At 50.2% G+C, this 21,051-nt stretch overlaps 1 protein-coding gene across 7 annotated transcripts in view; it reads left to right on the top strand.

Moving 5' to 3' along the window:
* Positions 1-21,051, top strand: part of Ccdc33 (coiled-coil domain containing 33) — a 98,016-nt gene that overhangs the window by 55,377 nt on the left and 21,588 nt on the right. For 5 of the 7 annotated variants that reach the window (XR_005870341.1, XR_005870344.1, XR_005870340.1 and 2 more), the window contains exons 11-12: positions 58-129; positions 12,366-12,524. Coding sequence is in view for 1 of the 7 variants with exons in the window: in XM_040730127.1 (XP_040586061.1) it covers positions 58-129; positions 12,366-12,524 (231 nt within the window). In the remaining 6 variants the exon portion in view is untranslated. The remainder of the gene's footprint in view (positions 1-57; positions 130-12,365; positions 12,525-21,051) is intronic. The other 2 variants (XR_005870345.1, XR_005870342.1) reach the window with 1 other exon arrangement.

The following is a 21,051-nucleotide window of genomic DNA, read 5'->3' as shown; positions in this document are numbered from 1 at the left end:
GAGGCCTTGCCTGCACTGGCCTGGCCATGTAGACTCACTGCCCCTTCTCCTCCCCAGGACACCCACCTAAAAACCATCAATTGCGAGACCCCCACGGTGAACCTCTCTTTCCAGCTGCTTTCCTCTGAGGTAAGGGTAGTGGCCTGGAAAGGCCAGACGTGTGTCAGCTCCCATAACCCCCAGTGAGTGACAATGTCCTTTAACAGGGGCTGACCCTCAGGGCCGGGGGTCAGGGAGAAGGAAGAGTTTGCTGATTTAGCTGAGAAGTTCCAGGGGGGGTTGAGGTCCCAAGAATCAGACAGTGTGCTGTAATTAGGAAGAGACAAAGGGCCACTAAGACAAGGAGTCTGCCCCTGCCCCAACCTAGCCTAAGCCACGCCTCCTTTACTGGGGATCAATGTTCCCTGAGGGTGACAGGGGTTCTGGGGTTGTGGGCAGGATGCAGTTCCTTGCAGTGTAGGACTGGTGGCCCAGATTCCTTGCTGGCTGCTAACCAGGTGCTCTCAGCTCCTGGAGGCCGCCCACGTGCCTTCTTACCATGGTCCCTGTACTGTGATGCCAGCAGGCACAGCTAGTCCCCAGCACACTTTGAAATTCTGACTTTCTCTTCTGTCAGCAGCTAGAGAAGACTCTGTGCTTTTAAAAGAACAGATCATCATCTTGTCTCGGGGTCTGCTGTGTCATGCAACCCAACAGAATCATGAAAGCGATGGCTCTGTTTGGCAATTCTAAATATTGAGCTGTGGTGGGTTGGGGTCCCATTTTGGAGCCCACCCAAGTAGGACGGCTCCCAGGGCAAGCCCTGCCTGGGGGAGGCCACTGCGCCTCTGGCCAGGTCCACTCCAGCTTTGACACTGCTCATGGCTCTAGTGCACCTGAAAGCCACCCACTGAAAACGTCACTTCCCCCTCTAGTACTAGGGTGTGGACAATTTGATCCTGAACCCAGGAAATGTTCAAGAGCTGATTAGTGGCAAATCTACTCTTGCTAGCTTCTCAGGACAGAAAAAATGGGTAGTTGAGAGCCTTATGTCCTTACCTGTGAAGACCATGGGAATTCCATGGTACGAGGCATGAGGAGAATGTGTGGGAAGATGACAACACGGAAGCTCCAGTGTAGTGTTCACCATCATCCTCTCCAGATACCTCCAATCCCTGCTCATGGCACCCACACCTGTACTCACCACTACATCAAAGGCAAGAATAGGAAACCCATAGAAGTCACCGAAAGCAAAGACTCAGCGAGGCTGAGATGGCTAAAGTCTGATGACTTACGGTGGATCCCCAGAACTCACATAAACGAGGAAGGAGAGAACGGATTCCACAAAGTTGTGATCTGATCTTTATGTGCATACACACACACACACATATTCACACACACACATATACATACACACATATATACACACATACCCACACATATACACACATGCATACATATATATACACACACACACATATATACACACATACATATATATACACACATATACATACACACACATCACATAATAACATGTGTACCATGTATAATAACTGAAATTTCAATTAGAATATTTTTTAAATCCTAAGAGAGGAGAAGCAGGGAAATATGACAGCTCTCCCTGAGTATCCCAGCCTTCCTGGCCTTCTCAATAGTCCCTGCCAGTCTCTTGCCATCTCCCTCTGCCTCCTGCCTTGCCCCAGGACACATGCACTCTGCAACCAGAGGAAGGAGAGAGAGTAGGTACCCCTGGCCAGGAAAATGATGGGGACAGACAGTCAACAGGCAGGTGGGTAGGACATGTCCCCTGTTGCCCAGAGGCTGGGCACAAAGGTCTCCAGTGATGAATTATTCACTGGAACTGCGCTAAGTGCAGAATTAATCCCTTTCCTTCCAGCTGGCGGCCTCACTAAATTATCCCTCCAAGTCATGCGGGAAAACGCTGCCGAATTCATTTAGCTGCTGAGTGTTTTGATCTGGGTCTTGTGATTTTAGCTTCTCCTTTCCTTAGCCCCCTTCCCCTGGAGGTGGGTTAAAAAAACCTTTTAGTAATGGATTTCTAGGAAGAAAGGAAAAGAAAAGAGACCAAGATTAGGTGTGCACCAGAAAAAAAAATAGTACTAGCAGAAATGCAGGCCCAGCAGCCAAGAATTTGTATACAGAGGTTTCTACATATGTCTACACGCTCATGCAGCTACACATGATTGTTTACACAGGGTCAGTCACATATGCACAGATATGCATGTGTACACATCTCTTCAATGTTGTATTACGTAATGCATATGTACACACACACCCCCACAAACATAAAATGACAGGCATTTTCACACCTGTGTTGACACACACATAATCTCTGTAGCTCAGCTGTTCCTTGGTGACTCCATCTGAGAACTGGCCAATAAGTGACTCATTTTGACTCTACGGTGGTGAAGACCCATCTAGGGACGTGACTGAGGTAATGCTGGTGCAAGTGGATTCATCATCTGGTCTTTGAAGCAATGACAGTCATCTATATGCTATACAGAGAAAAGGATTTTTGACATCTGTCATTGTATACAGCTATAAGGAGAATGTCTTACATACCAGACACTGGGCAGGTCAAAATTTTTGCCATGTAACCTTATGGAGTAGGGGCATGTCCTGGGGCTATAAAGCCCATGTTCCTCAAGGTACATTAATTCAACTAATTTTGTACATGACCCTCACCTAGTATAGTATAGACACTAACTCTTTTACCATCTTCCCACTAAGACTTAAAAGAGTGTTGAGAATTGGTGAAGGGGTCAAGTGATGCTTCGGGTAAATCTAGAAGGGTCCTCTCCCTGGGTCCCCATCATTGTCCTCACACACCTGCAAACAATATACATCAGTCCTTAACAAGACCAAGAAAAAAAGAAAAAGTCCTTCCCTTTATAGATATCAGGGGACAGAGAATAGAATGAACACATTAGTCCATGAGTAGATGCTGGTTAGCGATATACAGCCTGATGACTCTTGAGATGATAAAATCCAGAGTCCCTGGAAAGGCTATTTGGTATCCCTGGGTAAACAATCTGAGTGAGATTGGAGCCTAGCTACTGTGGGAGACCAGGATCCTTCCACCTTGATGTTCCACCTTAGAGGAGGCTTCAGCTGTATGGTCTATGCTATGCTTCCTCATGTGCAGTCTATGGGCCAGTGATGGCAGAGTCAGAGCAAGGACCACCCATTAATTCCTGCCAGCACAGCCTAAAAGCTCTAGGAGCCACCACTAGGAACAAAGTGCCAGAGTCCTGTGTGCATTCCAGCTGTCCTAGAGGGGCTTGAGGTGGTAGGTGTCTTGGGACACCTGGCCAACACAACTGTCAAGTGAGTCTGTCCTTGAGTAACTCAGGAGGGACATAGAGAGGAAGTTCTCCCAGCCTGAGGGTTGAAAGTTCAGCACAGGCTGTTCCAGTCCCTTGGATACTTGGCAAGCTCAGTCTGCCATACTCACTGTTTCTGTACCACCCACTCTCAGAGCTCAGGGACAAAAGTGTGGTGCTGTGTCCAAAAGGAGACAGCAGAGGTCTCCCTCAACAAATCCACTTGGACAGGAACACCCTTGGCCACATCCACCACCACAGATGGTCATCTTACCTTCTCCCCTTGCTTTGTCATAGCAGGGAGCTCACTCCCCTTAGCAACAGCCCCTCCCCATGACACAGCAGCTGACTCTGAGAGACAGAAACTTCCCTCACACTGAGATCCTCTGCCTCCTGGGTCTCCCCTTGCTCCATGCTCCCAGCTTCATCCTCTGTGACTGCAGCATACCTCGGCAAGCCTTCTGCATAGACAGCATCATCAGCCAGCAGGCATGCTGGCAGATTGATCAACCAACACAGCCTGCCGACTCAGTGATTGGCAAGCGTTATCTCTGGTTTGGGATGTCATGCTTCAGAGGGGATTGTCAGTGGTGAGGGTGTGGGGTTGTGGTTACCCTGATGAATTGTTTCTCTGTGGGTGTTTGCTGCCTCTGGTGATCTGTCTAAAGCTCGAGTTGTATGTGTAGGAGAGTGCCTGAGCAAAACATGCAGGCACATAAACTGGAATACATGCACCCGGTCCACTCTTCCATGAAGTCAGTAAGGTAGACTTGGGAGGACGTAGGCACTAAGAATCCATGAGCCCACAGTCACTCCACAGATGGCAGGAATCAACCTTTGGCCTCCTGCTTTCCTCCTTTGATCTCAGCCTTTTCTCTTTGAAGAGAGGCATGTGTTGTTTCTTACCCCCCAAGGGGCTTTGCTTCTCCAAGTGAGGCAGCCTGCCTTCTTTTAATAATCCCACCACATCCTGGGTGCCCTCCAACTTGCAGGCAGCCTCTTTGAAGTGTAGCCCAAGATAAGCAGATCTCCCTCATCTGACCCTGGTGTGCACATAGTAGGTGTTCATTGGGCCCATTCTTGCCTCTGCCAGGAAATACACCTCCCTGTAAGTGAGGCAGGACAGAGCCACATAAGCGCTTTGGTTTTGGGGACATTTTCCCCTCTTAGTTTTAGGAGTCAAGATTTAGTGGCTGAGCAGTGTTGAGGAACATTGGGTTCCTTCTCATGTGTGGCCACCCCTCCTCAATCTGCAGCAGCATCCAAGGACATGGAGAAGACTTTGAGCCCTTTGGATGTCTGGAGTCTGATAAAAAAGAAGTGCCTTTGAGGCCCTGCTCTCAGAGATAGGTGGCAGATACAGTCCCATTGGCCCTTCACTCCTTTCTCTCTCCCTGGAAGTGTGGTGTAGCAACAGTTATGGTCACTAAAAGGGCCACCCTGGTGCCTTCATTACAAAGCCCTCTCTGGCTACCAGCCCAAAGTGAAGTCAGCCAAGTGGCTAGAGACAAGGCAGAGGACAAATGTAATCAGACAGGCTTTGGTGATTTTTGAAAGCCCCATGCGATTGCTTTGGGTTGGTCCTTAGAGAAATCTTGACCCCGAACTGCCTCCATTTCCCCACCAAACTCATCTACCTGGACAGCTGGTATCCAGGGTCACACAGCTCTCTCCTTGCTAGTCTGTTCTTTGGAAGATTCTATTCCCACCCTCAAAGAGTCCAACTCTCATAGGAGGAGGATGGACCCAGAAAAGAGACACTTTTCCTTCCTGCATTTCACAATATCCCTGGCTGCCTTCCCTTAAGTCCCCTGTGCTCTCTGTCTTCACTCTTTCAGGTCAGATGGCAGGAGACAGAAATCTCTGTCCACCCCTCTTTCTCACAGCACCCTTCCCTCGCTGATTCAGGTCCAATCTGGAGGTCCAATCTGGAGGTCCAATCTGGAGGAACAGGTGCAGATGATAAAAAGAAGCCTCAGTTTCCCCAGGACCACCCTAGTCCTTGAGTCACAGGTGCAAGGTGTCCGGTGGGGTTCATCACCCTTCTTCCGAGCTCTCCAACCTGCTTTTCATCTCTCTGGAGTTGCCTTCATCATGGGTGCTGTATGCTCTGAGGGCAATATGAACACCATAGTCTGTCTACCATGTCACTCTTCCTATAAAGCCTACCTCAGAGAGGAAGGAGTCTAGTACTTCTTTCAACACACACACACACACACACACACACACACACACACACACACACACACACACAAAACGGTCCTGTAGACTACTAGCTTGCTTCTCATGACAAGAGCACCCCCACTTCCTAAAAGAAGCCCCCTGTGACCTCTATAGCTCCTTGTAAGCCTCTTCCTTCCTCTCTTTCTGTTTCTCCCCACTGGAGCTCAGCTCCCATGTTCATGTCAGGCCTCCTGGCATCTGCAAATTTTATTGTTGCTCTCTTTTTTTTGAAATAGTATCTTAGTATGTAGCCCAGGCTGGCCTCAAATTTATAATCCCACTGCTTCAGCTTTCTGAGAGCTGGGATTACAAGTATGCATCTGTCACAACAGTCTATTTACCCTCCCCTATCTGAACCAGCCCACCTACTTGACGGCCCCATCACATACTTCGCTTCTGATTCCCATACTCCTATTAATCTACTCTCAATCATTCTTCTCTTAAAATGTCTCCTAAGACAGTCACACACCATTGGTAATATTGGATGGCACAAGACCATCACTCCTTTTCTAAATACATATTCCCCTTTTATGCAGTCAGAGTCTGCTAGCTTGAATACTTCCAAGGCAGTAAGGGCCACTGAAGTATGGAGTCCAGTCTATAGCACCTGAGTAGGACAGCTCACCCTTGCCTGTTACTTCTGCTCTTTCATTCTTAGACATGCTAAAAGGTGCTCATCTTCATCTCAGCCCATTTTCTAGGCTTAAGGTCACTGTAGATGCTGATTTTATAACACACGGAGAGTCCTCCCTGTCTGCTACCCCAGGGTCCAGGTCACCCATGACTATGGTCAAGATGCTCAGCCTGTGACCCACACAATGCACATCTTCAGACCTGGGTTTAAATATTCTCTGAGCTTTCCTTTCCTCATCTTTAAAGGGAGTTGTGAGCCTACATACTTAGGAAGGTAACAGGTGCTGAGGGGAGAGCTAGGGCCTGTGCTGAGGCCCAGAGTCCTGCAAGCACTCAGAAAGGGAGCTCTCAGCGCTGCACCAGAGCTGCTGACAAGCATACTGAGCTCAGAGATGGGGGCAGGGCATTGGGATAGGGGAATAGCAGAACCCCACTAATCCATCACTCCGCACCTGCCCCTCATGACAGCTGCTCTGCCAGCTTTCTGCTCATGCAGACATCAAAAAGCCTTGTCAAATGCTGAAGATAAACATCACCAGCGCCACATTTGTTTTCACAGCAATTTCCGCCGTGTGTGTGTGTGTGTGTGTGTGAGTGTGTGTGTGTGTGTGTGTGTGTGTGTGTGTGTGTGTGTGTGTGTGTGTGGAGGTGAGAGGACAACTTGCAGGAGTCAGCTCTAACGCATGCACGTTGTCAGACTTGGTGGCAAACACCTTTACCTCCTGAGCCATCTCTCAGTGCTCACAATTTTTTGAGAATGAAGAACTAAAAAAAGGTGATTATCCATCTCTCCAGAGGTTAAATTTGCCAAATTTCCCTGACTGGAATGGAAGGGATGAATACATAAAAACCTGCTTCAGGGTCTGGGACCAAGATCCAGGCTGTTTCTGGTGTGAGTCATTCAGGAGGCCTGATGCAGGCTCAAATGTATCACCAGCCTCAGGGCCATTCTTGCCCTGAAGACATGAGCCTGAAATGCCTCTGAAGAGACAGTGTCCTAAGTCAGGACACTGGGCAGGCTGAGGAACCTGGAGGCTCGAACGTCCTCTGTGCTGCATTCCTTACAAGCTCAATGCAGAATTTGTTGATTGAAGACATGAGAGGAAGAAATAGAGGAGTAGGAGCTTCTAGAAAAAACTTCTTAAAAAGTGAGAGCTGGTCTAGGTGTTATGATAAAGAACATGGGGACCCTTGGCAGATTCCATGGCAGTCCAGGGTGACCAAGGTGGAGGGACAAACATGCCAGGCAGACAGAGTTTAGTGGGAAGTTTTATTAGAAACAGAAAGGAGGGAAGGAAAGAGAAAAGAGGTGAAGAGACACAGAGACAGAGAGAACAGAAGAGAAAAGGGAGACAGGAAAAGTCCTGTCTGTCCCATGTGAACAGCAGGAAAGAGAGAGGGAAAAAGAGCGTAAGTGTGGGGGGTAGTCTTTCTTTTAAAAGGGTCCTTTGCAATAGGGCTGACCCAGGGTACTGCCTGAGTGTAATCTGCCAGGTTACAGGGGCAGGCCAGCACAATGCCTGAATCCTTACACTAGGGATTCTTCCCAACTCAAGACCAAATCAGTCTAGGCTAGTCCTCCAACCAAGCCAGATGGATCCCTGGCCCAGCCAAGATCACACATTTATAATTTCATCAGGATTCTACTTATTTGGGCCCTGACTGGTACCTACCAATAAAGCACTCCAACAGATTACCACCGCATGTGATGCTACACTAAGACTACAAGGCCAGGAGAAGTGTCACCCAGAGGCGTGGTTTGCGTTATACTTCAGACAGTGGCTTGGAAATTGGGAAAGCAGACGTATATCAGAGGCTGGCATGTGCAATGACATGGAGACTTGTGGGACATATGGATGCTGTAGTAAGCATTGACCCTGGCCTTGTAAGTGCGGCCCAGATTGCAGAAGGATTGGGTAGGTGACAGAACACAAGGTTTGGACTTTGTCAAAAAGTGATGCACAACTATAGAAAGTCCTTGAGCAGTAATAGGGTGTGGTTCTGTCCAGATATGAACAGGGGCTGATGAAATGTAGGTAAAAATGATTTCTGGCCCATAAGACTGAATGAGTCCACAACCCATCCACTAAGTCATGGGCGGGGCTCTATTTAATCCTAATACCCCAACAGAACTTAAAAAATAAAATAAAACCTTTATTGCCCCCATCCTAACCCCTTGCTTAGTGTGTTGTGTGGGGACGATTTGGCACCATTTTTCTGAGGGATAGATCATGGTTCCATTGAGTACTAACACGTGGGCCCCTTTTGACTGGGAGAGCGACTAGGATGCTCAAACCTGCCACAGCTGCAACAGCCCTCAGGATGCCATAAATGAGGCTGACCATATGCATGGGAGGCCAGCCCTCTTGAAGGGCTCGCTGGCTGAGCCTTGCCTACAGCTGAAGAGATAAGAACCTACAACAGCAGCCCACAGGAAGTGACAACGCAGCGGCTGATCAGGGAGCAACTGCACAGGGCTCATTATGGGCCTGCCAGCGGGCGAGCCACCCTTATCAGGGAGAAAATTGTATCAGACCTCCTGAATTACTAGCGATTGGAAGCAGATTTCTTGGGACGCACTTTGTTAGATACCTAATGAGCGGGATACAGGAGAGCAGAGCCCTAAGCCTGGCGGGGCGGGGGACAAATGTCTTTGTTAAACAGAATTTGTCAGTTTCCGCTCCAGGCTCCCTGGGGAGGGTTCAGGGCCAGCTAATTGAATTAAGAGCCTGTGTTCCCCACCAAGAAAGCTCAAGGCGGGGCGAGAGGCGGGCTGGCCAGAAGGCGGTCTCTTTCAGCACCGCGGACAGCAGCTGCAGCAGGGTTGCTTTGTGACTGCCAGAGCAAGCAGGAGCTGTTGCATTTTGCATGACCAGGGATCTAGGGATGGAGTAGGGAGGACAGCAACAGAGGTGTTGAGGGTAGGGAGGGGAGACAGGTGACCTAAAATGCTGCCAGCTTGGAATGTCATTGGCCCAGCCTGTCTCAACAGACCCCCATCTGCTGGTAAGAGTGCCCGCTGGTCATCTTCTCCCACCGTGTTTCACACGTGGTGTTCAGCAGCTGGCACAGCACAGGAGCTGGGTCGGGTGCTGCGTCTGAGCTGGTGCATGGCTATGCATCTCTTTGAGCTTTCAAAGTCAGCCCCCAATTACAGTTCTAATGAAGCAGGATCCACTACCACCACGGAGCTACAGACTGAGGGGCCACTTGTCAGCCCAGTGCTGCCCCAGCAGGCCTGCCAAATAGAAAAGCAAATAAGCAAGCTTGTGTGGTGAGCAGGCAGAAAAGAATGGGGTTAGCAGAGCTGGCAAGGCCTGAAAAGACAGTTCATCCACAAGGCTTTGCTCTCTCCTGCCCTTCAGCAGCCTGCCCCCTCCTCCTCAGGATCCTCCCCTGCCTAGCAGAGACACATGGGATGATTTCACTGTTCTGGACTGAGAGTCTCATTTTTAATTTATCTGTCATGAAACTAAAGGAATGTATACATAGTATGAGAATCTGCCTAAAAATATCTGGCGGGTGTGCAACTCTGACCCAAAAACATCAGGTCCACATCACTGAGTTGGCCTAGCTGGTCCCAGGACCATACAGGATGGACAGCAGGGAGACAGGCAGTGGGGGAGGTGACTCCCTCAGCAATTGTCCCTGCTTTCTGTAATGACTGGCCACCTCTGGAGACCTCTTTTTGATTTCATTACTCCTACTTCCTCCTCTAACTGGATTAGATGGCAGTCTATGAAATCCAGGGCATTGAGATTGGCTTTCTGCCTGGAAATGAGGAGAAATGTCATTACAGGTCCTGAATCAGCATCTCAGCCGTGCTTGGACCCACCTGGTCACTAGGGAGGTGGTTTTTACCCATGCTGGTTATTCCTTATTTTTCTAGCACCCACCCATCATTTCAAACACAGTAAGCATTTCATGGCCATCTCTCTGTAGTCAGTCTGATGTTCAGCAATTTAAAAAAGATTTATTTTATGTGTATGAGTATTTTGCCTGCATATGTTCCTGTGTACCACATGCATGCCTAGTATCCATGCAAGCTTGAAGAGGGGACCAGATCATGGGCGCTGGGAATTGGGAATAGAACCCAGATCTTCCAGAAGAGCAGCCAGTGCTCTTAACCTCTGAACCAACTTCCCATCCCCAAATGTTCAAAATTTCTGGGTAGAAGACAGATGTGGTGCTTTCTCTTATCCACTCACTTAGAAAACCTCAAACTGTATGAGTCGGATGCTGCACTGGGCACTTCCAGGGCATATTTAGAAGACTCAGTGTCATTTGGGAAACATCTAAGTGAATCCTGTCCCTCTTTAAACAGAAGATGATGTAGGAAGCTGGGCTGGTGTTCACAGATTTAAATGGCCTGCTAAAGTCAGCCTCAGGTCACCAAATACATCCCTCTTCCATGCCAAGAGCATTTATAAATGTTTCTCTTAGTAATTATCTATTTTATACCCATTCAAAGGCGAGAGAATTGAGGCCTAGAATGTCCCTGGTGATTCCATGTGTGAATGGGTGACCCCTAACTCTGCTGATGTAAGCCTGCAAAAGCCCTGTGTTATAATGCATTTCTGAATCCCAAATCGTATGGCACATTAGTAAACCATTGCGAACACCTCAGTGTTCGAGGGCAGCATCCTCATCTCAATTTATGTAGTCCAGGTGTGTCGTTTTCATGTAGTGTCCACTTGGTGAGATGCACCCACACCCTCCTCATTCCAGCTGTTTTCATGTAGTGCCCACTGAGTGAGATGCACCCACACCCTCCTCATTCCAGCTGTTTTCATGTAGTGTCCACTTAGTGAGATGCACCCACACTCTGACATTTTCATGTAGTGTCCACTTGGTGAGATGCACCCACACCCTCCTCATTCCAGCTGTTTAGAGGCAGGCACTGGGGCACCTGGAGCCCTGAGCATGTCTCCTGTTTGGCATTGCGCCCATGGCTCTGTTTGCTTCTAGCAAACACCACCCAGTGAATAAATATGTCTGCATTGAGGCTGAGTGAGGATTCTAACAGCTAATGCAGGGTGAGATGCAGCACATCTGAGGCCTCTGCAAGCTGGGAGACTGCGTGATGCTTCAAACAAAAGGCTGGTGGTAGAATTAACAATGGGTTTCAATTATTGCGGCTTTATTTTGTGTATGTGTGTGTAGGTGTCAACGTGTGCCATGGTGCATATGTAGAGATCAAGGGACAACATGCAGGAGATGACTCTGCTGCTGCTGCTGGGTCTCAGGGATCAGACTCACACTTTTAGGCTTGACAGCAAGCATGTTTACCTGTGGAGCCTTTTCACCACCCCCCAAACAAGTTTTAAAGTGACCACTTCCACAAAAACACTGCTGACCCATGTCCCTAAGTCTAAGGAACATGCAGTTTTGTTAGAAAAACAAAAGCAGCAAACTAGCCTAGAACCACAGAGCAATGTGAAAGTATGGGTAGCCAACACTGGACTGGAAGAATCTAGAAAACCTTGGTCAAGAGAGGATAGAGGCAGTGGGCTTCCCAGGGGAGGAGGAGGGAAACCAGAGAGGTCATGTAGAAGGGTTCACCAAAAATGCACAGAGACGCATCCTAAGAGGCGATCAAACCGAATGATGCTAGCGATGAAATGGAAAAGGGAGCGAAAGAGTTGCCACCATATGTATGGAAACCACTGGTGGTATACTCATCGAGCACCCATAAACATTAGGTACCTACAGTGAGCAAGACACTGGAGATAATAGAGCCCTTGCTTACATGAAACTTCAGTCATGGTGTGAATACTGGGAGAAGGCAGACAGTGTCAATAAACAAACCCACTGTTTGAAAGGTGTTTTCATGGAGTAATTACTATGAACACTGTAAAATGGTGTGCTATGAATGATGGGGTTATTTTGGAGTGGGGGTGTGGTCTCTGTGTCAAAAGGCAGGACTCTCTGAAAAGATTATACATAGGTGAGACCCAAATGATGGTAAGGGGACAGTTTATAAAGATCCCTGGGCAGAGAAAGAAGCAAAGGTCCTGAGGCAGTGAATCGCTTAGCTTGTTGGAGGAACTGCAGGACACTGAGGCTAGGACCCATAAGCAAGGGGCAGAGAGTGAACAGAGGACAGGTGAGTCATGCCAGGATGCTTGGAGCATAGCAGGTACCATGGAAGGGTAGGTTCAAAGTCTCTCTCCATCTTTTTAGAGGCCAGAAAACTTCTTGACACCAAAAAGCAGCAAGGCTTTGCCCACCCTGAACCCCAAGATCCTAGACGAGAACCTGGGTGCCATCCGTGAGTCCTGGTCCATGAATTCCTCAGACTCCTCTCTGGAAGCAGAGGAGCCTCAGACACTGCATGACACAGTGAGTGCCACTCCCGAGGATGTGGAGGATTTGTGCTATGATGGGGCAATGGGGAGGGAGGCTCAAGAGTCACCCCTGAGATCACTCCCCCGGTGGGGAGGCGAGTGGACACCTTTGGCACACTCTGCATGTGAGTTACCCCCAAAGATGGGCTAGTGGGAGGAAGGTGTGACTCCAGTTCAGTTTCTTCACCTTTTAGGTGGCTCTCAGGGGATTTATGAGAAATTCCTGCAATGCCTGCTCAGTCATGTCCAGCCCACAGTATGCCCCTCAGGCCATGAGAAGCCCCCAAGAGACTAGCTGTAACTTATAATAGGGACACTAAACTATTTCCTGGCACAGTCTGTGTCTTTGATCTTGAGACCTGGCCTCAGGAGGGTCACTCAGCATACTGGTACAGATAGCAAAAGAGCATACACCCAAAAGATAATCCCTCTGAAGTCCCAAGCGAAGACATCACCACCCTAGTCAATGACTATGAGAGACCCCCATATGTGGCTTTCCTACAGCCATCAACAGTGGATCCCACCAACAAATGCTGCTCCAAAGAGCCTAAGGAAAAGCCCCAGGCAAAGCCACCAATCCAGTCCTCAGGTCTCCCCCTGTGAAGATTTGCCCTTCTCTAGCGGCAGTCTCCTCATCAAGGCAACTGTCTGAAACATGCACCATAAGACAATGGGAACGGCTGCTGCTTGCTGGGTGTACCCAAGAGGTTCCCTCGTGGAGCACCTCCCCAAGAGCAGAGCCTTCCTGTCCAAGTGACAGCTCTCAGAAACACTTCTAGCACATACACTCCACCTTTGCCCTGTGGAGAAGCAGGACTCAGGAGCCACCTCCAGCCCAGCCATCAAGTGCATTGAAAATAAAAGTACAGACTTGGCCAGAGAGATTCGGGAATGCATGGTAAACCAGTTCTTGTTAACCTGTACAACCTGACCCTAATCAGTATAGGAGAGAAAGAAGTTGGGTTTGAACAAGCCAGGGTAGTGAGAAAAAGTAAAGTGGCCACTACAAGAAAAAGCAGATGGGAAGGAAGGAGAAGGCGAAGGGGATCCTTGGTTATCACCAGAGAGCTTCAGTGAGCTCCTGCCCTCACCTCGCTGCCTTGGAGTGAGCCAACCAAGCCTCTGCCCTACCCAACCCCAGAGGGCAGAGTTCACCCTGAGTCACACTACCTCTGAGAGCAGAGATGCAGACCCTACTTGAACGTCTTGGACATAGTATGAGTAAGGAGTGAGCAGTGCCAAGCCCCACCCCACAGCTGGGAATGGCAGGGGCTCTCTGGTAAGGTCTGAGCTGAGGGCAACAAGTCTGAGAGCCTAGGTCATATGCGGTGGTAAGCACACATAACTTAACGCTGGGCGTTTGTCTGTGCAAAGGGGTGGAATGCCTGGACTGGAGGCTTATGGAACCTATGAAATTGGTTGAGGATGATAATGAATGGAACAGAAGGAGAAAAAGGCTTGTGAGAAAAAGAGCCTTGCAGGGTAGGCTGGATCTGATGGGTGGACATTTGAGGACACAGCTTTAAATGACAGGAAGGATGGTATAACATGGATAGACACCAGGTAGTCTTGGCTCCTTCCTTCCTTCCTTTCTTTCTTTCTTCCCTTCTTTCTTTTTCTTTCTTTCCTTCTTTCTTTCTTTTTCTTTCTTTCTTTGTTTCTTTGTTTCTCTCAGCCTGAGAGTTAAGCTCAACCATTAGGAAAAATTCTTTCTGACCAAGAATAACCACCATTTGTAACCTGTTTTCATTTAACAACGGTAGCTATGACCTGGTCCAGAAGCAATATGATACCTTCCCAAGGCTCCCTGGCCTTTTCAACCCATGCTATGTAGCATCCAGAGAATTCTAGATGGCTGCAGAGGCCTGTGGTCAGCTAATCCACATTCCGTGCCCTGTAAAAGGCAGTGGCCCTGGCCCTCATTTCTGCCCATTCCAGTCTACTCCAGACCTATGCCAACCTTGAACCCTCCTTCCTGACTCTTGGCTTCAGCCTTTATCTTCCCATGCCTGATGCAGCCCTCCAACACAGCACAAGGACACTCTCCCTGCCCCTGCTCTCTCCCCAGCTCCCTTGCCATCACTTTATCCTGGCTGCTATCCTATAAACCTATAGGCCAGAGCTCAGAAAAATGAGGGCAGGATCAGCCATATACCTTCCCATGGCCAAGAGAACCCAGTCGCAAGTAACAGAATGCAGTTGGGTAGCAACAGTCTACAGTTCCACGCCAATCACAAGCAGCTGTGCAGCCATGGGTCACTTCCATGGCAACCAAAGAAAATTACATAGCAATGGATGAACTCATGTAACCAGCAGGCACAGTGACAAGCAGCAGAACACAGCCATGGAGGCCAGGAGTGTAGCTGCATAGTAATAGACCCTGGTGTAACATAATGTCACCAGCACTCTAGGGCAGGGAGGCATGATTGTGGGACAGAGCACAGACACAGCCCCTGAGGTTCAAGGCACAGACTTACAGCGGCAGATACCTGAGGAGCCCCGGGGCACCTGAGCAGCAGTGACACAATCCTGAGGTATGGATTTAGGGCTTGTATCAGAGAGTGTCATCAGCAGGGCCAGTGGGTGAGGCAGGCTGCCTTGTGGCACCGTCGTTGTGCAGTGACCCCAGGATGAGTGAGTGGCCCCCTCTGCTCTCTTCCGTGGCCTTGGCTGAACCTTCTGCATCACCTGACTTCCATGGCGCCTCAGTCTCTGTCTAGTGTCGCCATGCGGTCCCCAGAGCCTCAAATCCATTTTATCTCTGGCTCCCTCCTGAATTTACTAGGGAGTACTGAAAATTGAACATTCTCTGGAAAGATGCTCCTTAGGGACAGAAAAACAGGTAGGGAATCTGAGGTCTTCTGTGCAATGCTCCCTGCCCCCTGATAGCACACAGACCCCAGCTGGGACTCCTACCAAGCCCAGACGTTTCCTCCCATCCCCAGACACCTAACTCTAATGCAGTCATTCCAGTGACAATTTTTTTCAGGGCAGTATAAAGTGCAGTGCTGGGTGGGACTGCTGAGATCCAGGGTAGGACCCATGGCAGAACTAAGAGAAGCAATGTGTCCGTTGTGAGCAGCCCAGAACACACACTTCCTTGGAAGGGTTGAGCTCCTGCGTCATTCTCAAAGGGACAGATCTCCCGAGACCCACTTTGCCAGCCTCTTGTCCTTAGGACAAGTCACCTCTCTAACTGTCTAGTGTCTCCTGATGCCACCGCCACAGCAGGTAAACTGAAGGTTCTGTTTAGTCTTCAGAGGGGCTGAGTTCCACTCACAAAGAGACATCTCCCACTAGTCAGAAGCCTAGGAAGACCCAGCCTCGTGAGTGCCCAGTCCTGCACCCAGTGAGGCCATGGGGGCAAGGGAGGAGAACTGGAGCTCCCCCTCAGATAGGAGCAGCCTCAGGCCATCAGCGACACAGAGCAGACAAGCATGAACATGTAAAGGATGGACAAGCAGGGGGACATGACCCAGACAAAGGACCTTCCAAAAGGAGGTGAGGAAGGAGGAGGGAGGACACAGGAAGGCTTCCTGGAGGAGGAGGACCAGACTTCAGACAAGGTATTTAGTGTCTTTTCCACCCAGAGCTTCCAGCAGGGGTTGTTCCCCTCCATTGCCCTCCACCCCACCATTGCTCACTTGCTCTCTCTTTCTCACCCCTGCACGCGTGCGTGTGCGCGCGCGCACACACACACACACACACGCACGCACGCACGCATGCACGCGCACACACACGTACATGCACACACGCGCGCCATTGTCTTTCTATATTCCCATTTCTTTCTGGTACTACCCCCACTCTCTCCCTCCCTCTCTCTTTTTCACTTCCCTCCCTCCCTCTGCCCTGCTCACAGCAGCTCTGAGGCCTACCAGAGGGCCCCGCATAGTAGAAAATGAATAATTGACAGGGTTGTTAAAAGATTCAGTGGACTTTTCTAAGCTCCCCATGCTGGAATAACTCATTTCTTTCATTCTGTCTCTGAAAGCCTTTCCCTTCCCTCCGCCCATCCCCTCATCCCTGCCCCACCCCCAAGCCCACGCTTTTCTTTGCCTTCCCCGAGTCTATGAGTCCCACAGGCTCTGTCCTTGACCCCAAGGTCTCTCTAAGTCACTAGCTGTCCTTGTCCTGTTTAAGCTGCTCTTAGGGATGGCAGGGTGACTCCCCCTGAGAGGGCCTCATGTGCACACAGCTGAAGGAGTGCAGCTCAGCCTAGGAGACCAGACTCCCCAGGCCAAGGCCACCCTCCAGGGCCAGCACAGAGAGGTTTCTGCTGCCCCTGCCCAGCTCTGTCACTTCATGTCCCTGTGACCTGTCTGTCTGAAACATGGGAGAGCTTCTCCCCTGGGCAAAGCAGACCTTGAGAAGGGAGGCTGGTCATGTGACCAGGGTCCCTGTGAACTGAAGCCTTTGTTGCTTCTTTGCATGGCCAAAGGACAACCAATCTATTTACTCTGGGTAAATCGAGCCTGACCGTCTCCATGTCATGGAAATTTCCCTGCTCCAAGCCTGCCTCATTCTGAGCCCCTTGTATCTTCTGTCTCCTTCAGTAGCCCATAGCCACAGGGCACACTCACTCTCATTGCTCCTTGAGGTGACCTTGAACTCAGGGCTCCAGTTCCTGCCTCTGTCAGCAGAAGACATTGGAGCAGATGTGCCCTAGTTCCCTGAGACTCTGCAGTGTAGCTGGAGCCTCCATCCTCCCCCAGACCCCACCCAGGTATGTGGAGGCTCAATGCTGACTTTAGCTCCCTCAGCACCACCTGGTGGCAGGTGGCCTCTGTGGCCACCAGCAGGAGTCACCAGAGGGAGACCCAGTATTCCCTTAGACTCTACTCACACAGGTAAACAAAAAGTACAAAAACTGGAGAGAGAGAGCCTCAACCTAGGTAGGGTATCTTGGGCTGGGTGGGTATCACAGAGGCCAAGAGGCAGCATCTCCAAGCCCCGAGAGGATATCTTCCATTGTTAACCACCACCACTCCTGCCCGGGGATGCAGACACTGCAGAACCATAGAGACAAGGAACAGAGGATAGAAACCCAGGCATGAGCCACCCAGGCTCACCTCAGTATCACAATAGACACCTGGCTAGGTGCCCCTCAGATCACAACGCCCAAGGGAGCAGCCATCTTCTCCACGCAGCTGCTGCTCCATCCCTCTTACACCTCAGTCTCTAGTGTCCCCAATGCCTCAGTTCTAATAGTCGGGCCAGTCTGCTCTGTTCGCCTACATGGCAGGCACCCAGTTCTCTGCCCCTGACCTCAAGGCGCATGTCCACCCTCCAGTTCCTGCTCCTCAGGCTGGAGGTCATCTCAGGGCCCTGCACCGCTTCTCCTCTAACCAGGGAGCCCTGTGTGCTGGCACCAAAGGGAAGGGGTTCTAAAAATAAACGCGGAGAACTTGCAAAAGTCCCCATCTGGCTGAGACCTCGGCAGCTTCTTCTCCTTCCTGTGCCTCCCTTTGCTTCCTCCTCAGTCCACACTGCAGGAGTATGTGTGTGTATGTGTGAGTGTGTGTGTGTGAGTGTGTGTCTGTGTGTGTGAGTGTGTGTCTGTGTGTGTGAGTGTGTCTGTGTGTGAGTGTGTGTCTGTGTGTGTGAGTGTGTGAGTGTGTGTCTGTGTGTGTGTGTGTGTATGTGTGTGTGAGTGTGTGTGTGTCTGTGTGAATGTGTGTCTGTGTGTGAGTGTGTGTGTCTGTGTGAGTGTGTGTGTGTCTGTGTCTGTGTGTGAGTGTGTGTGTCTGTGTGTGTGAGTGTGTGTGTGTAGGAAAAGGGGGGAGAGAGAGGGAAGAGAGGGAGGGAGAGGCGTGCACAGAGAGTGAGGTGCAGGAATTGCCAAGCCTTTGAGAAACAGGGAGAGAGGCTGGAAAGGGAGGAGTGAAGCTGTCATTCCACGACGTGGGGGGTCTGTTGTCGCTCCTGCAGACTCAGCCCCGCCTGACACCCACAGCTCTACCAGGTTGTCTCAAGTCTACCTCCAGAGCTGTGTGACATTAGAGAAAGCCTTCCACCTTTCTGATCCTGCCCCCTCCTCGTTAAAGGAAAGGAATGTTGTCTCCTTGCTCCCTCTTGAGGCTGTGAGGAAGACTACAGGGTGGGCAGCAGGGCCATGAAAGCAGCCCCAGCGTTCAGGCTGTACGCCCCTTGAGGCTGGGATCCCCAGGCCACACCCTCTGACTCTAACTCCAGAAAGCCTGTCCCCAGACCCCTGCCCACAGTTCTTCGCACTCCCCCTACCCCACCGCGTCTCAGGCGGGCCATTCTCCTTCTCCATCCATCACCTGAGACTAAAGAGATTAATAAACGAGACTCATAACTCAGCTACTGGGATGCGCCAGATATTTACGGCTGTGTTTCAATTTGCAGAGAGATTAAGTGTTTGTCGATTTATTGTCTCTCAGTGGGTGTGTGCTGGGAGCAGGCAGGCTAAGCAAGGCCCCCTGCTGGCCAGCTCCCCTCCCCCACTCCCATTCCCTCCCAACCTCCATCCCTAGAGCTGGGTGGAAACCTGGAGCTGTCCAGCTTTGAAAGCTACTGCCCACTGGAGGGGCTTACCCAACTAACCAGGGAGACAGAAAGCCTTGACTCCTAGATACCCAAGGGCCCAGCATCCCCTGCTCCACAGTGACTGTATCAAGTGGGTGAAGTCACACATCCTCCAGAATGCCAAATACCAAATAGCTTCATGGTTCACTCCTAAGTTAAGGGATGGTTGCTTAGGACAAATACGGAGCTGCCATTTATACCCTCTCTTGAACCTAGAGACATTGGGGGTGGCCTGGAGAAGTCTCTGCAGTGATTAACCAGGGAAAGCCTACAGAGGCCCAGAAAAGTGAGTCCGCTGGGAAAGCTGGGAGAAAGGAGAGACTTCAGGGACCAAGAGGGAAAGATGACTTGGACTCAAGGAGCCAAGAAGGGATTTGGTGCATACCAGGACTGAAAACCTCAAGAACCCCCTCCTTCATGTACCCCAGCTGCTTCTCACCCCCCCACACACACACAAGGTCTAGCATGTGTATTCGATCATTCAGCCAGCTTTTCTAGCACCTACTTTGTGCCAGGCCTTGTGACCTCACTCTAAGGAACCCACCACTAATTTGAGTAGTTCTCAAGATTGCTGTCAAGAGCTGTGTGACTTTTGAGAAGTCACTCCACCTCTCTGATGTTAAAGTAAGGGGCCAGTCTTTCCTACTTACCTTTTGAGGTCTCTGAGAGGGCGGACAAGAGCGGGCAGAAGTACACAGGGACTCTAAAGAGCCGTCCACTATTCAGGAGGCTTGCCAACGACGAGGATGCTCGTAGGATCCTTTAGACTGAGGGGAGCAAGAGGAGACAGCGCAGCTCACCCAGCCCTCTCCAGAAGTTCTTCCTCAAGTGACAGTCACATAAAGATACCTGTTCAGAAGCCCCAGGCAAGCAGAGATGACAGGGACCAGGACACAGTCTTCTAGCTTTAATCTAGTGAATCTAGCTTTAATCCCACTAGCTCTAGAGGGCAGGGTACACCTCATATGCCTTGAGGTGGGGGCAGATGTCACTGTGACAACAGAGAATGAGAACAGAAGCCAAGTGTGAATGGTTGCAGTATGAAACTCCTGATAGTAGTAGGGAGGTGGTCAGTTTGTTCCTGTAAGAGGAATCTGCTGCCCCGCTGAGCAGAAAGTGTGTGTGTGCATGCGTGTGTGTGTGTGTGTGTGTGTGTGTGTGTGTGTGTGTGTGTGTGTGTGCATGTATACACATGGACACTGCATTCACATCTTTCCTGAGCCTGGCCAAGGTCGCACTAAAAGGCCCCATTAGGCCTTCCAAGCTTATCCCTTCCCTTCTAGACATCCTTTTCTTTATCTGTCTGTGAAATGGGGAGAACATGCCCCTCTAGGAAAGACAGAAGAAGTCTTCCAGAACTGGAAGGCTGCTGGGGTCTGGCTTAGCACCTTGGCACCTGCCAAGTGTCTGAAAGATCTGTCTGAGAGATGCTAAGGAAGAGAGATCACCCAGGGCAAGGGCCCTCAGAAGCAGAAGAAGAAATTACCCTCAGAGAGAGAGCTCCAGGTGAGAACATGGGGAGACATGCCTGGCAGTCACCCTGCTGGCCTTTCCCTCTCTGGACCAGGCTGGGCTCCGATCCATGGGGAGGGTCCTGGGCTTAAGAGCATTCTCTCCATCATGCTTAATGAAACTGGAGCAAGTGGGTCAGCCTCTAGCTTTGCTCTCAACAAGATGCCAGCACTGCCCAGTGCTCCAGTCCATAGTACACCCTGCCCTTGATTAACTAACTGGTGATGGGCAGGCAAGGGTGTGGTTCCACAGTAAGCAAGGTAGATAAGATGAGGTCATTAGTTCTGAAGGCTGAGTCAGCAGTCCTCAGAAGCACATGCACCAGACCCAGGGACAGCTGGGGGAGATTTGCTGACCTAGGTCCTGAGATCAGTCCCTTCCTGCAAGCTGCCAGGCCTCTCGTGCTACTCATGATAAGCATACAATGCCAAGCATATGTGTTAATGAAGACTAGATTTCAA

Source organism: Mesocricetus auratus, unplaced genomic scaffold (genome assembly GCF_017639785.1).
Source record: "Mesocricetus auratus isolate SY011 unplaced genomic scaffold, BCM_Maur_2.0 Super-Scaffold_100022, whole genome shotgun sequence".
In the NCBI taxonomy this organism is placed as follows: domain Eukaryota; kingdom Metazoa; phylum Chordata; class Mammalia; order Rodentia; family Cricetidae; genus Mesocricetus; species Mesocricetus auratus.
This window is presented reverse-complemented; position numbering and strand designations above follow the sequence as displayed.